The sequence below is a fragment of the Aplysia californica genome, unplaced genomic scaffold, assembly GCF_000002075.1.
Source record: "Aplysia californica isolate F4 #8 unplaced genomic scaffold, AplCal3.0 scaffold00196, whole genome shotgun sequence".
NCBI lineage: Eukaryota > Metazoa > Mollusca > Gastropoda > Aplysiida > Aplysiidae > Aplysia > Aplysia californica.
Genome location: NW_004797466.1, coordinates 423,586 through 435,617, shown reverse-complemented (window position 1 = coordinate 435,617; position 12,032 = coordinate 423,586). Strand labels below are relative to the sequence as shown.

The 12,032-nt window shown below is 41.6% G+C and overlaps 1 protein-coding gene across 1 annotated transcript in view; it reads left to right on the top strand.

The window, feature by feature from the left end:
* Positions 1–10,156, top strand: part of LOC101863586 — a gene marked incomplete at its 5' end in the record, with an annotated part of 43,847 nt that extends 33,691 nt beyond the window's left edge. Inside the window, 10 exon segments of the mRNA XM_005098894.3 lie at positions 366–485; positions 881–975; positions 1,376–1,448; positions 3,355–4,004; positions 4,736–4,794; positions 5,133–5,428; positions 5,957–6,171; positions 8,063–8,121; positions 8,698–8,975; positions 9,882–10,156. Coding sequence (XP_005098951.2) covers positions 366–485; positions 881–975; positions 1,376–1,448; positions 3,355–4,004; positions 4,736–4,794; positions 5,133–5,428; positions 5,957–6,171; positions 8,063–8,121; positions 8,698–8,975; positions 9,882–10,141 — 2,105 coding nt within the window.
* Positions 10,157–12,032: the final 1,876 nt, after the last annotated feature.

Here is a 12,032-nt window from a genome sequence, read left to right as displayed (position 1 = left end):
TTATTATTATTATTATTACAAGTATATAATGTGCATTTCATAGTATACAATATAATATACTTCTACGCCAGCGTGCAGCATTGTCTCGCCTTCTTTTTACACACAAAAGAGTTTATTATGAAACTAGAGGTTAACGCTGAAACTTGTTTTTGATATCGAGAGAGGGTAAATAAATCTATTGAGAGAAACCATTTTTCTAAGGCATGATTCACATATCTCAACTCAGAGATATATCTTTAAAGAGAGAGAGAGAGAGAGAGAGAGAGAGAGAGAGAGACTGCCTCACACTCAGCTCGCATTGTCAGAGAGAGACTGCCTCACACTCAGCTAGCATTGTCTAACACTATCATCCTTCCCCTCCCCAGATGACTGTTACGACAACAGAGACTGCAACACTGGTACCTGTGTAGACTCAAATTCGACCACATATCCCCGTCTACAGTGTTACTGCCCGCCTGGCTTTTTCGGACGTCGATGTGAGAAAGGTGAGATTTTCAACTCTTTGAGAACGTGCATACTGGTTATTTGACAATTCCCCGCCCCCTCTACATTTTTCTATAAATGTAAGTGTTATTAATAACGCCCCCCAATGGCATACTTTAGATCTCCTTCCATTCGTGGCGTCTGTGATTCCCTTCTTCTCTGTTTCCTTCCTCTTCACCCTCTCAACTCGTTCTAGCACCCAGGAGTCTTCGAAATGACCTTTTTTCTGTGTCTAATGGGGCATTGAACACTTACAAACAGAAACTCGAAATAAATCAACAACAAAAAAAGCATGCAAGGTGTAGCAAATAATAAATCTTAAATGAATATCTTATATTTCCAGCTAAATCTCAAACACCCTCCCCCCCTTTCCCCTCGTATTTTCTCCATTTTCCAGAGTCACCCGTGAACAGCAAGGATTATATCAACTTGGACAACTACAAAAGAAGAGAAATGTCTACAAAATATACTGTCTACCATAGAATTTTGGCTGTAAGTCGTGAGGAACCTCATAGATTGTAAATGTATCAATATAATGTAATTTATACCATGTCCCAAAATTACTATTGTCCGCCGAAGTCTACAATAGCTGACTAGTGTCAGTCATGAGCTTGACTCAGTTTTTCTTGGACATTTTTCTCCATAGTCTTCGAGCTATTGTCTTGGTGAAATAAATTGAAATTTTCTTCCAACACTCCAAGTTGAGAGTTTAAATAGTTGTTAATGTAGGCAGCAGAATATTCTTATTTGACAAGTTATGCTCTCTATTTTGTATTATTATTATTAGAGCCATATGTTACGTCCTGGACAGCCCATATTCTTTTGAAATACAATGTATATCTAAGATTTAAGAAAAAAAAACAAAGATTGATAATACCGCTTTGTCCCACAGGATACCCAAGAGCTGGAAGTGGTGATGAAAGTGCAGTCTGCCACTTGGGTAGGCCTTGGCTGGAGATCTGCAGGTAAGGAAGCCTAGGAATATCTATTAGAAAAGAAAGAAGGAAGAGAAAATATTTCTCTATTGAGAAAGCAAATTTCAACTACAGTGACAGATTAATAGAGAGAATTTTGTATCTACGTAGAGAGTCACATATGCGGATAGCTTTAGAACGACAGATGTACGCCACTGGCCGATATTTATAATAACAGCCATCTTGTTTGACGTCATTGAGGGATTCCCACTTTGTTGTCGTTCACGGTGGCAACACGACCGCAAAGCACTATTGCAGTATTTTTAAAGCCTGTAGCTTACAGTGCCGTGGTGGCGGAGTGGTTAGTGTGCTAAGTCCATGTTCGAGCCCCGGTTCGGCAACGGATTTTTTTTTTGCGCTACGGCTTGTGCGACTTCAGGTCCAAATCCCAACTGGGTGTACTTGATTCTGATTTGTTTTAAGAGTTTTCAAGGCTCTATTACTATTAATTTTGCTCGACTGTGAGAGACAGGTCCCGCCTTGAAATCTTTATAGAGACAAATCAAATATATTACGAAGTTAATTGAAAAGTTGTGAGGAATCCTAACTGTTTTATTTGCTTATCTTCATGCAATAGGCTGAAAAAATGATTTCTTAGTATATGAAAAGAAAAAACAGTTGGACTCAGAGAGAAAAAAAAACAACTGCATTTGTGACATTAACGTATCTGCTTCCTCTAATTCCAATTATGTTGTTAATGGAATTCAACGTAGTGCAAAAGTGATGGATATATACATAGATCTATATTTTAAAAATTTATTTTATTTTTTGGGATAATTGTTTTACCGCACTAACAACAGCATAAGGTCATATGAGCGCGCGGGACACACCAAACATTTTCAACTGGTAGGAAATTTTGAATTTTGCCCGGGTGGCGGCCGAAGCCTACTCTTACCGATTTTGGACCACCAAGGGATCTTTAACGTACGCAACTTGCACGCGGGACCTCCGAGATTTTTCGCCCATGTCCAAAAAGGCTAGGTGTAGATCTTTGTTTTTGTAAAGTGTTTTACGGCGCTCGTAACTGCATAAGGTCAAATGAGCGCGCGGGACACACTTAATATTTTCAGTTGGTAGGAAATTTTGAATTTGGCCCGGGCGGCTGCCGAAGCCTACTCTTATCGATTTTAGACCACCAAGAGATCTTTAACGTGCGCAACTTGCACACGGGTCCTCCGAGATTTTTAGCCCTATCCGAGAAGGCTAGGTGTAGATCTTTCCTACCAGAAGATCAGGGGTGTGGCTGAAAGACAGCAGTACGAAGAAGCGAAGGAGTAGCAGTAGAAAGGCTGCAGAAAGAATCAGGAGCCCAGAGGAAGGGGCAAAGGAGGTGAGGGGGTGGGGGCAGAAAGAGGAGACGAAAGCAGACGACAGAACATTGCTAGAGAGCAGGGAATGAGGTGAAAGGAGACAAATTTAGAGAAGAAAATTTTTCGGTCGCTACCCGGATTCGAACCCGGGACTTTTTGAGTGAGAGGCCAACACCTTAACCTCTAGGCCACGAGAGCCCCCGTGTAGATCTTTCCTACCGGGTGTGACTGAAAGACAGCAATAAGAAGGTGTCAAGGAGTAGCAGTAGAAAGGCTGCAGAAAGAGTCAGGACCCCAGTAGAGGGTTGGGGGGGGGGGGGAGAGGCGAGGGGGCGGGGGAAGAAAGTGGAGACGAAAGAAGATGACAGATATTGCACGAGAGAAGGAGTGAAGGTAAAAGGAGACAAATTTAGATAACAAATTTTTCCGTCGCTACCCGGATTCATATCTATATGCCTATATCAATGCAAAAGTACTACAGTTTGTTAACATGCGGATGTCTCATAAATCTAATTAATTGAGATATACCGTTTTAGAAAAAATGCCTACAGTTTGCTATCAGTTTAATTTTCTTCTTTTATTTTTAGATGCAACTGCCAGTTGCCGAAACTTTCCTGTCCAGAGCAATGAGAAAGTGAATAATGTTGAAGATCTACCTTACTGTGATGAAAATGGAGGAACACCGGAAACAGGTTCAGAAGGAACACCGGAAACAGGTTCAGAAGGATCACCGGAAACGGGTTCAGAAGGAGCACCGGAAACAGGTTCAGAAGGAGCACCGGAAACAGGTTCAGAAGGAGCACCGGAAACAGGTTCAGAAGGAGCACCGGAAACAGGTTCAGAAGGAGCACCGGAAACAGGTTCAGAAGGATCACCGGAAACAGGTTCAGAAGGAACACCGGAAGCGAACCGTAGGTGTCGCCCTCGTCCGAAAGCTGAAGGCGGTCACCCTGAGGGCGGTAATGCAGAAGGCAGTCACCCTGAGGGCGGCAATGCAGAAGGCAGTCACCCTGAAGGTGGTAATGCCGAAGGCGGTAATGCTGAAGGTGGTAACGCAGAAGGAGAGCCAGAGCCAGAACCTAATCCCTGTGATGGTCATTGTGGCCTCAAAGAACGATGTGTCTTTGACGTCCAATGGGAATACATTCCACAGACACAGTCTCTAAACTTCACAGTGACTGCAGAGTTGACCTCTTCAGAGTACTTCGGTTTGGGATGGTCTGGCACTCCTGACATGGTGAGTGATTTCTTTTGTCGGTTTTATTTTCACTAATTGAATACTCAGGCTCATATATGATTTAAACTGTGTCAGTTTTTTGAGGGGGAGGGGGGGTAGCGGCGAATTACACTTAAAAAAATAAATTAATTACCATTTTCATAGTTCGCCAGTCCCTTTTGCCAAGTACCCATTTGTAGTTGGGAAAAGAGAGAAAAATAAGGTAAAGTACTATTCGAAAAAAACCCAACCAAACTCTAAGCAAATGAACACCATCCAACTTGGCTGCGCCAGCAATCAAACTTTAGACCAAAAAATATATCTATTTTTTAATCAAGTCGACGTCTGACTGTTTGGCTTAGACGTCCTTACAGCAAGTGGATCAAACCAGCTAGTTTAAAAAAAAAATATGTTACGGAAAAACGAATTGAACACATTTTGGGGGTAAGACAAGGAACCCTCACACTAACACGTGTATACTCACAGGATGATGGCATATTTATAGAATGTCTGAAAAAGGAAACGTGGGTGGTTACGGGTGCTCTAGTGGGGTTTGCTTCTCTTCTATCGAAAATCTTTTGTCCTCATCTCTCCTCCTTTTTTGTGTTTGTTACTCTCTTGTAACACCCGTAATCTTCTGCACTTGTACGACCTAATGTGTTGCAAAAACCGTAATACTGTTACTGAAACAAAACAAGCCAAAGCAAACGAAAAGGAAGTCTCCGTTTTATGTTGGTTTTTTTTTTCTTCAGAAAAACAGCGACATTGTGGTGGGCTGGCTCAACAATGGAGTGCCAGTTGTGCAAGATAGGTAAGAAGGTGGTGTTATTCTCATATAATCATTACTCATAAAGAATTGCAGTATGCACTTTGTTGTAAAAAGAGAAGTTGAAAGGTAATATCCGTAAAGTTTTGTATATTTTTTACTTGTAATGCAGATATCTACACTGGTCAAATATATCAAAGAAAACCAAAGAGTCAATAATATACAAAGATAGCGGGTAAAACTTAAAAAAAAAAACTAAAGGAAAAATCCCTGCAAGATCCAGTGACAAGACTGTTGCAGCCAAAGCCACCATAAACACGAGACCAAAATCACAAACATTACATTAAACCAAATTAAATGTGTTTTTCTTTTCTATTTCACAGGTGGACCGGTGATGGGAAGATTGAACCAACCCTAGACAACGCACAGGACATATCGGCGATCTCTGGCGGAACAATAGGTTCCAAAACAGTCATCTCTTTTACCCGGCTGTTGTCCACTGGAATCCAAAACAACTCCGAAGACCAGAAGTTCGCTGACGAATGCCTTTACCTTATCACAGCCATAGGCTCGCGGAACAACGCTAACAATCTTGCCTATCACCTCGACAGAAAGAACGTGACAGAAAAATATTGCTGGCTCAACTGTCCCGCTAGCTCTCCACCGACAACTCCTGAAGGTTTGTACCTCGTGACCCCACATAGATCTATCTATTTTTTGTTTTGTTTTTGTTATAAGACTAATTGGGCACCAGTAGCTCACCAAGTTGGGCGAAATGTGGGCAGCGCATGTTATGGTAAAGTATTCTTTGCTATGCTATGCTATTCTATATTTTGCTATGGGTTTGATAACATCCATTCCAACACTTCAATGTACTCTAAGAGGCAGATCCTACTAATTTACAGTCTATTTATTATAGGAACAAGCCAAGTGGGCAGAGGGCGTCGAAACTGTACAAACTATTCCCGTTTAAGAACTTAAAATTGGGGATTCGAGTAAAGGTCATCTTGAAATGCAAATTATTGTCAGCACAAACCATAGGCCTAAGTGTGAACAAGACTACCCAGAAAGATAATATTATGCTAAACAAGATTCTTGGACCCCTGTTCAACCTTTTACATAATTGTAAAATAGTCAGACACCTCCATGACACCACAACGAAATGCTCTTACTGTTCGTGTATTGTTTCGTTGTGTGTCACCTGTAGCAGAAACAGGTAAAACTACCAACCCAGAGAGCAACGGGGAGTCCCATCCAGAGACCGAGCCGAAGCCCAAGGTCTGCGATGGAAAGTGTGACAAGTGTCTTTTCAACGTGAGCTGGACATATGACGGGAAGAGCAAGAATGTGACCTTCACCGTAGAGGCAGAACTTTCCAGTACCGAGTACTTTGGCCTCGGATTCTCCACAGACCAGACAATGGTAATTGTGTTGTAGTTTTTTTTTGCACGCACTTAATGTCCTGCCGACACAACTTTGCTTGTTTTGGGGGTCTGCTTACTCGACCCTAAGAGTTTGTAAGATTCGTATTACCAGAAGGATGGAATTCTCAATAAAGTTTCCTCAAGGGACAGGTCACTCCGTACGTGCAAAAAGCAAAGAGTTTTTACCAGCACAGACGCCCGACCAGAGAATTCTGATCTCGACAGTATGCACTGAACAAGTCGCCATTGCGTTGTCATGTAAACATTGAAAACTATTAGAACAAGACAGACAGTGCATCCATCCTCCTTTAAAAAAATCAATAATCACCTTCATGGATTCAAAATCAGTAGTCTAGAAGACATTCTAGATCGGGGATGATCAAACCACGGATCGAGAGTAGAAATTGACCAGCCAAACGGTTTCTTACCAGACTTCGATACACCACTAAAAAAGTTGAAACTATCCGAAATATATATATTTGGAGCTTTTTCAGCAACCGTTTTTCGTAATCATTCATGTTCTGTAGGCTTTCAGATTATAACGAATCTTGACTCAATTTATACTCGGTTTTCAGTAGCAAATAGTTGAAACATGACCTCATCTCGTTTCCACCCAACGGCGAATTTTTTAACAATATGTTATGTATAGAATTAATTAAGAGACTAATCTTTGCTTTGTTGATTTTTTTTCAATGGTTTCTAAATTTATACACTTTTTGTGGCCTGAAAAGACTGCGCACCCCTGGCTAGGTGAAATAAAGACTAAGCTTCCTTGAAGATACCTTTGTTAAAAAAACAACCCCCCCCAAAAAAACAAAAACAAACACCCAACAACTCTTCTCTACATATGTAAGTGGACGCTATCTTCACGGTACGAAAGTAATTGTTTTAAGAATAACTATCTTTGCCTTAATAATAATAATAATAATAATAATAATAATAATAATAATAATAATAGTAATTATTTATATAGCGTCTAATCTCTAAAAGACTCTAAGCACTGTGCAATAAAAAATCAGCATTCAATTTAACTAACGATTCAAAAGACAGACAATGCGCATTGGGAGACCATTTATTTTTAACAACAACAACAACAACAAAAACAGCAACAATAACAACAACAACAACAACAACAGCAACAACAACAACAACAACAAAGACAACATACACACATACACACAAAAAACAGCATACACTCACATACACACACACACACACACACACACACACACACACACACACACACACACACACACACACACACACACACGAATGCATACACTCACTCACACACTTACACACTCAAACACACACACACACACACACACACACACACACACACACACACACACACACACACACACACAGAGGCACGTACATATTCTCACAGACAAAGTTTTCTGGCAGAGGATAGTGTTCAACAAATGTGTCTTTAGACTTTTCTTACATTCTTGCATAACTTTTCTGCTTTCCGTTTGTGGATTTTTATGGTTCTTTCTTTCTTTCTTTCTTTCTTTCTTTCTTTCTTTCTTTCTTTCTTTCTTTCTTTCTTTCTTTCTTTCTTTCTTTCTTTCTTTCTTTCTTTCTTTCTTTGTTTGTGTCAATCTATCTATCTCTTGCTCTCCCCCTCACTGTCTGTCTGTCTGTCTGTCTGTCTGTCTGTCTGTCTGTCTGTCTGTCTGTCTGTCTGTCTGTCTGTCTGTCTGTCTGTCTGTCTGTCTGTCTGTCTGTCTCCCCTCTTTCTCCCTCTCTCTCTCCCTCTCTCTCTCACTCTATCTCTCCCCCTCTCTCTCACTCTCTCGCTCGCTCTTTGCTATCGTCACTATGTCTCCTGCACTCTTACATTTTCTTTCTCTCTCACTTAATTACATATTTTTGTACATCCTCAGCCAAACTCTGATATTGTTGTTGGTTGGCTGGAAAATGATCTGCCTTATGTGTCTGATCGGTAAGTATGCCTGGACTGGGGAGGGAGGGGGAGACGATGGTAGTGGTGGTGTCTGTCTGTCCGTCTGTCTGTCTGTCTGTCTGTCTGTCTGTCTGTCTGTCTGTCTGTCTGTCTGTCTGTCTGTCTTTGTAGTAATCTGGGTCCCTTGAAGAATACTTTCATCCCGTTCATGTGCATGAATAAAGACACAATAATGATGGAGAAAACTGCAGATGAATCGTTTAGACAGAGTGCGGAAGAGTGATTATTAGGGAACCAATTTTTAAAGTGTCTTTCCGTACTTAATTTTTCGTTCTCTTATGTATTTAATCTGAAGTTTCCCTTTGCACCTCTCTGGACACACTCGAGTCTGCGTCTTCAGCTGTCAACGGACAGCCCTATAGCCACCCTTACTCAAATTCTCTTCGGGGATGATTGATAGGCACCCTGGTGTGGTTTGTTCCTTCTTTTCTACCAAACATCAATTGTCCTTTGTCCTTCTTCTCTTTGTATGTTACTCCCTAGTAACAATTTTAATATTCGCCACTTATATGACCTTATCTTGGTAAACCTAAAACCAGAACTCTCTTCGTTCAGGTGGGCATCAGGTAAGAGTGCTCCTGTCGAAGACAACATAAACAACTTAATGCCAATCTCCGGAACTAAGAAAGATGGGAAAACCATCATCAGCTTCTCCCGGCAGCTCAACACCAGCGACCCATCTGACCTTGACCTTGGTGGCAAGTGCGTCTACCTGCTGTTGGCTAAGGGCTCGAAGTCCAACACAGGCGCCATCATTTCTTACCACAGTCAGAGAAGCGCCAGCACAGACAAGTACTGTTTTGTCGACTGTGAGTCAACACCTGAACCAGAAGGTAAGTGGTCCTTATTAATTTTTTTATTTGGGGGACGGGGGAAAAAGGGGGGGGGGAGGTTAAGTAGGCCTACGTCTGCGCTCTTCTGACATCTCCTGGAACTGGCCCGTCCGTCTTCTGTGTTATTAGTTATTATCTATGACGAGTTCGCCCCCCCCCCTTTTATTAACAGATTATATTTTTCACCAGATTTATGGTGTTCCAGGTGTTATTTTGTCGGAGACGAACACAGCCCACCAGTGTCTGTGGTGTAGCAGTTAGGTGCTTCATTTTCACATACAGAAGACCCGAGTTTGATTCCCCTGTGGGGAGACTTATCAACGAGTATCTCGGTCTTTCTGCTGGGACGTTGTATACCTCTCAGTCGTGTTGGTTTGACAGGAAGGGTCGAAGCCCACCTCCTAAATGATCTAAATTGTCTCGATGGAGGCAGAAAAAACAATAACACTTGCATCAAATTATCGTCGAGAAACTCAAGCCTAATAAAGCATTTTATTTCCCTTTATGTTCAGACCCCCCCACCCCCCCCCCCCACGGCCAACCCCTGTGTTCCAGTACCCATCAACGATATGTATTGTCTCTTTGTCTCTTTACTGTTGACGTTTTAGTTAGACTCCACCCCCTCCATGCACTGTTAAGATCTTTTTGGTAGCTAGCTTAGCTGCTGTTTTATATAAGCGCAGACAGCCTAAAAATATGTAGATTTTTCAAAGAATGCATACCCATGCCAAGTACTCAAACATAAATTCTTTCCATTAAACTGAAATGAATACGTTATTTGACTGTATCAGTTCGATGCCTGTTGTGTACAATAATGAACTCGCTAACGTGGACAGGGAAACAAGCCAATGGAACAAATACAAGAAGGTCAGAAATTTCACTTGTTGCACGCTAATTTCAAAACAGGAGAACACGAACCAGGGAGCGAGGGAGAGCCAGGAGGCGAGCATGAGCCAGGGAGCGAGGGAGAGCCAGGAGGCGAGCATGAGCCAGGGAGCGAGGGAGAGCCAGGGGGCGAGCATGAGCCAGGGAGCGAGGGAGAGCCAGGAGGCGAGCATGAGCCAGGGAGCGAGGGAGAGCCAGGAGGCGAGCATGAGCCAGGGAGCGAGCATGAGCCAGGGAGCGAGGGAGAGCCACAAGGAGAGAGTACAGGCAATGGTAAGTGAGGTTAATTTTAGTTTAGTTTCCTTAGCAGGTTGCAAGTCAGTGGGAAGCAGCTGAGTATTTATGCTTCCTCTAGAGTATCACCATAGATTATATGAAAGATATTGTTAACTTTTATTTGAGTCTGAAATTATCTGCAATCTCAATCAAGATTCAATATCGAGCTATTGTCGAAGATGAAATGAAGACAGATTTTATCAGCATACCGCTAGGTCTGCTTTGCAATACAGGTCGCCTACTTTTGGCACAAAAGTTCCATTTTTTGTGGAGGCGAATATGACAGAAAGTAACAGAAAGGCGAACAATCGAGGAATGGGCCTTTCTTATAAGTCCTTGACACAACAGAAATGTTACATAAGGTGCGAGACCTTCCATTCAAGCCCTCCTTCGATAGGACCATGCCATGTAAACTCACTCTATGATCTTTATTCAGAAATACCCGAGAAAGGACTCACAATTGAACCCCTAAACGTCAACCAAGTATAGTGTGTTGCTTACTCAATTTTTATCATGCAATACAAGGTTCATGTTCTCAACGGGCCACTCGAACGTCTGTCGTGTTGTGGTTAGGATCTTCGCCCTCGCAAACAGAAGATGATAATATAATTTTCGAGTTCCGCACAGGGAGGTTTTTATTAGTGAAGTATCCATATCTGTTTGCTGGGATGTTGTATCCATGTCAACCCGAGTTGCCTTGATGTGCAGGATACAATCAGCAAACCTCCTAAATAATCTAATTAATTGTGTCGACGTGGGCTTAAGTTCTAATATCTGCAATCATAATTGTGCTTCCTCCTCAACTTTGATTGTCTTTGGAATCCCAAGGCACTCGGAGCAGTGTCTGTGGTGTAGTATTTAGGTGCTTTGCTGTCCCGGTCATAAGACCTGGGTTTGATTCACGTTAATGGGGCGGGGTCGGATTTTCATGGAGTATCTCGGCCTTTCCGCTAAGGCTATGTGCCCCTGTCGACCGGGGTTGGCCCACATTGTGTCAATGAGAGCGTAGAAACAAACAAACGTTAAGCATAATTCAAAAGGCACTCAGTCCACTTGACTCAGTGATGTCCAGGGTTCCGCTTCATAAATAATTTAACAGTATTGAAAAGGAAGTGAAACCCATATCATCCTTATAGTTCTCCTTTATTTTCATTATGCATTTAAGCCGTACCGTATTTTGGGCACAGCATTATTTCTGTAGGACTTGAAACTTGGGTTGACATAACTCTGTTGAAGAAAATAATCAACGGGCTTGATTTTTTTGGCTATGAAATCAAATTTGATGTTGAATTTTTAAAAATGCTTTTATAGTGGATATCCACGCTCTACAACATGTTCTATGTGCTTTACAAGGTATCTATCTAACTTAGCCCACTTTTTAGAATATTTGAGTTCAAATGTTCAAACACTATATTTCCTTCAAATAAAGAACAAAATGCACCTGGGTTTCATATCAGGAAATAAAGACATATGATGTAGTGGGACTACAGAGGGAGGTAACATACACTCTCATTCCAAATCCTAAAAACTCCGAGTTGGAACTTCGTTATTCTGGGGTTGCGAAATGTCATTATTACGCTGTCCTTTTCTATTTCCTAGAAGTTGGACGTAGACTTGCTTGTAAATGACATATTTGAAGTGGCAGTTAGTGTTGTGAGTGCGTTTCCCAAGAAGTTGATATTTTTTCATAACGGTATCAAGTCTGCTGGGGTAATAATGTAGATTTTAAAGCCCATAGAGCTTGCTTTTGAGCGGGAATTTGCGTCGTACCAATGCTATCTGTCTGTCTTTATATCTATCTATATTTCTCTATCTATCCATCTTTCTCTCTATCTATCTCTCTATCTCTCTATCTATCTATCTGTCTATCTATCTATCTATCTATCTATCTATCTA